Consider the following 3,335-nt stretch of genomic DNA (forward strand, 5'->3'; position numbering starts at 1 on the left):
ATAGTATGAACAGAGGACAGACAAAGAAAAGCCTAAGAAATTTAAATGAATCTAGAACACACCAACAAAGCTAGAAAACAAGTTAAAAAACCTGAATGAACTTAAAACTGAAAACTTAGAGAAAAACCAACAGAACCAAGATCATTACAAATGTGTGTCAAATGTCTTGCCCAAGGACACATAAACACTGAAAGGCAGAGCTGGGGTTTGAACCGACAACCCTCTGGTTGCAGGGCGAACTCCTAAATCCAATGCCACTGTCACTGAAATGTCCATCATGAACAAAAGTACATCCTTCCTTTAGCAGATTGTCATAACCATTCACTCACATTCAGGGCAAATACATTTATTTAAAAAATTACTTTTTAAGATCCGTTTTTGCAGTGTAAACTTCTTATAATTTTTTGCGCTGACAGAAGAGACCGTAACTGAATCGTTCCTAGGACCAATTAGATTAATTACCTTTACAATTTTAACAACTCTTTTGAAGTTGCAGTTAGCTTAAAGCTTCACTCGTCACTGGAAGAAATCTAAATCTAGATCAGTCATTTTTTCTTAAAATATGTGCATTTATTCTTGGATTAAGGAGGTAAAAGAGACATTTTGCCAATGAAACAAGATAATTTACACTTAAAATAAGAAAAGACAATCGCTTTGTCTTATTTTAAGTGTATGTTATCCCATTATCTTATTTTAAGAGTAGAAATACTCATTCCATTGGCAAACTATCTCATTTACCTACTCAAATTAAAGGTAAATTCACATAATCTAAGAAAGTTCTTACTTATTTCTAGATTGTTTTTCCAGTGTAGGATCACAGTTTTCATTGGTTAGATCAGGAGTCTGCAACCTTTGGCTTTGTGGCGCTCTAAATTAAGTGCTGTTTGTTTTGTTTTTTTGGTGTTTTCTATTTCTTATGTGCCCTGTCCCCCGGTAAACTGAAGCTAGGACCGCTTCTAACCACCCTAAACACAAAACTCTATAGTGAGACACAGCGGTGGCAGAATCATGCTGTGAGGATGTTTTATTTTCAACAAAGGACAGATAAACTGGTCAGAGTTGATGGGAACAGGAAGAAAAGGACGTCAATGCATGCCGCACATTTCAGTTCAAGGGGTAGACATGCTTTTGAAAGACACTTCATGTTTGTATTTAAAGTTACATTGAAGTTTATTAAGAAGACAAACGGACTGTTGTTCAGATGGAGCCGCAGCCTTAGGTGGGACTCTCTGGCTCTTGTTTCCAGGTGAAGGAGCTCCTGACGTCATTCGGGCCTCTCAAAGCCTTCAACCTGGTGAAGGACAGCGCCACGTCGCTGTCAAAAGGTTACGCCTTCTGTGAATACGTGGACATCAGCGCCACCGATCAGGTAGAAACACTCTGGGCTGCATCCTGATGAGGAGGCGGTCTGCAGCGGGGTTTCTAGCTCTGCGTTTGTTCTGCAGGCTGTTGCTGGGCTCAACGGGATGCAGCTGGGCGACAAAAAGCTCATCGTCCAGAGGGCAAGCGTGGGAGCTAAAAACGCCAATCCTGTGAGTAGAAATCAGAAGCATTTTGTGTGGTTTAGAAAACTAGGCAGCGGGCAGTGGACAGATTAGACTTCTTTTACAGTTTGTATCAATGATAAACTTTAAATATTAACATTTGAATGACAAACTATCTTTGGTGGATGAAGGGTGCATTGATATTTTGTTTTAGTACATCTACACCTCCAAGTATTTGATGGTTTTTCTATTATCTTTAAAGCTTTTAAAATGTTTTTTATTTTTCTCTAATGATTAAAAGAAAGAGGCAGGATTGAGGAGGATGTTAATGCTGATCTATACGAGATGATTCACTTTTAAGAGCTAACAGCTGCCGACTGTTTTCCCACCAGACGTCCATTATAGAGACCCCAGTGACGCTGCAGGTTCCTGGACTCCAGAGGCTGCAGAATTCCGGCATGCCCACAGAGGTGCTGTGTCTCCTCAACATGGTGATGCCAGAGGAGCTGGTGGACGACGAGGACTACGAGGAGATCCTGGAGGACATCCGGGAGGAGTGCTGCAAGTACGGGAACGTCCGTTCCATCGAGATTCCCCGACCCGTCGACGGCGTGGAAGTGCCCGGCTGTGGAAAGGTGCGCTTAGGAAAACGTTCACTGTTTCTTTTCTGCTCCAAATTTATTTTTCCTTTTAACAAATAGAAAGACATGCAGAAAAAAACAACAAATGTAATATTTCCTGAACTAAATTAAACTTTATATCCTCTTGGACCTTGGATAACAGTGTTAGTTCTCTTATTTAAAATAAAAAAGCTTTTATAAAATGCTTGGCAACGTTTCATGTTTGGCTTTTTAGGAGCAAATATCACTCTATTAAATAAAGTAAAAATAATTTCCCTTTGTTAAATCATGTCGCTAACACCAGTTCATATGGACTGAATCTGACATTTAAAGGATGCACCGATTGCACTTTCCTGGCCGATCACCGATCTTTTAAAAATCCTGAACTACAGATTCTGATTTTTTCCAATGCAGATTTTTTCCTAATTTCATAACAGTCATAAAGTCACAAAACACCTGAAAGTTTTCAGTGATATTATAGAACAGAGTGAAACAACACGGACCTGTTTTATCTGCATAATGAAGTGCTGCCAAACGTAGATGGAAAGTTTAGAGCTCGAACAGAAGCTGATCTTCAGACCTCTGCCGGTGGATTAGATCGGCTTGTGGGCGTCGGCCGATCGATTGGCCGGCTGATTGGCAGTGAGAGAAGATGATGTCATTCCATCACAGGGCAAAATCCACAAACAAAATAAAAAGAAACAAATTCTTATACCTCAGAGCAATTTGAAGAGACCACTTAACCTTTCAGTCATGTTTTTGAACTGCAGACATCAGACCAAGAACCTGATCTAGAGTTTTTATTTGGCTCATTGCTGCCCTCTTGTGGGTAAATGTGGTACATTGTGGCACAAAGATTTCCTCTATATTATCTGTTAAGGTTTTGTGTGAGAGCAGCTTTAGAAGCCTGGAGGACGGATCTGTTCTCTGGACCTGAATCTGCCATTTTCTTTCTGCTTTTTTTCCTTTCAGATCTTTGTTGAATACGTCTCTCCTGCAGAATGTCAGAAAGCCATGCAGGCTCTCACCGGCCGCAAGTTTGCCAACAGGGTGGTGGTGACCAAGTACTACGATCCAGACATGTATCACAGACATGAGTTTTGATTGAGCAGACCGGTCCTTACCCAGTCTTTTTCAATCCTCCTCTAAATGTTGTGAATGTGTCGATTTGAGACCAAACCGGAAAACTTTCACTACGTAATCTTTATCACCACCGATTAATCCATCCATC

At 40.5% G+C, this 3,335-nt stretch overlaps 1 protein-coding gene across 1 annotated transcript in view; it reads left to right on the forward strand.

Moving 5' to 3' along the window:
• LOC107091758 (splicing factor U2AF 65 kDa subunit-like) overlaps positions 1–3,329 on the forward strand; it is a 23,449-nt gene extending 20,120 nt beyond the window's left edge. Inside the window, exons 8-11 of the mRNA XM_015385900.1 lie at positions 1,247–1,369; positions 1,446–1,532; positions 1,877–2,119; positions 3,077–3,329. Of these exons, the coding sequence (XP_015241386.1) occupies positions 1,247–1,369; positions 1,446–1,532; positions 1,877–2,119; positions 3,077–3,208 (585 nt within the window). The 3' untranslated portion in view covers positions 3,209–3,329. The remainder of the gene's footprint in view (positions 1–1,246; positions 1,370–1,445; positions 1,533–1,876; positions 2,120–3,076) is intronic.
• Positions 3,330–3,335: the final 6 nt, after the last annotated feature.

The sequence above is a fragment of the Cyprinodon variegatus genome, unplaced genomic scaffold (assembly GCF_000732505.1).
Source record: "Cyprinodon variegatus isolate N-32 unplaced genomic scaffold, C_variegatus-1.0 Scaffold351, whole genome shotgun sequence".
Taxonomy (NCBI): domain Eukaryota; kingdom Metazoa; phylum Chordata; class Actinopteri; order Cyprinodontiformes; family Cyprinodontidae; genus Cyprinodon; species Cyprinodon variegatus.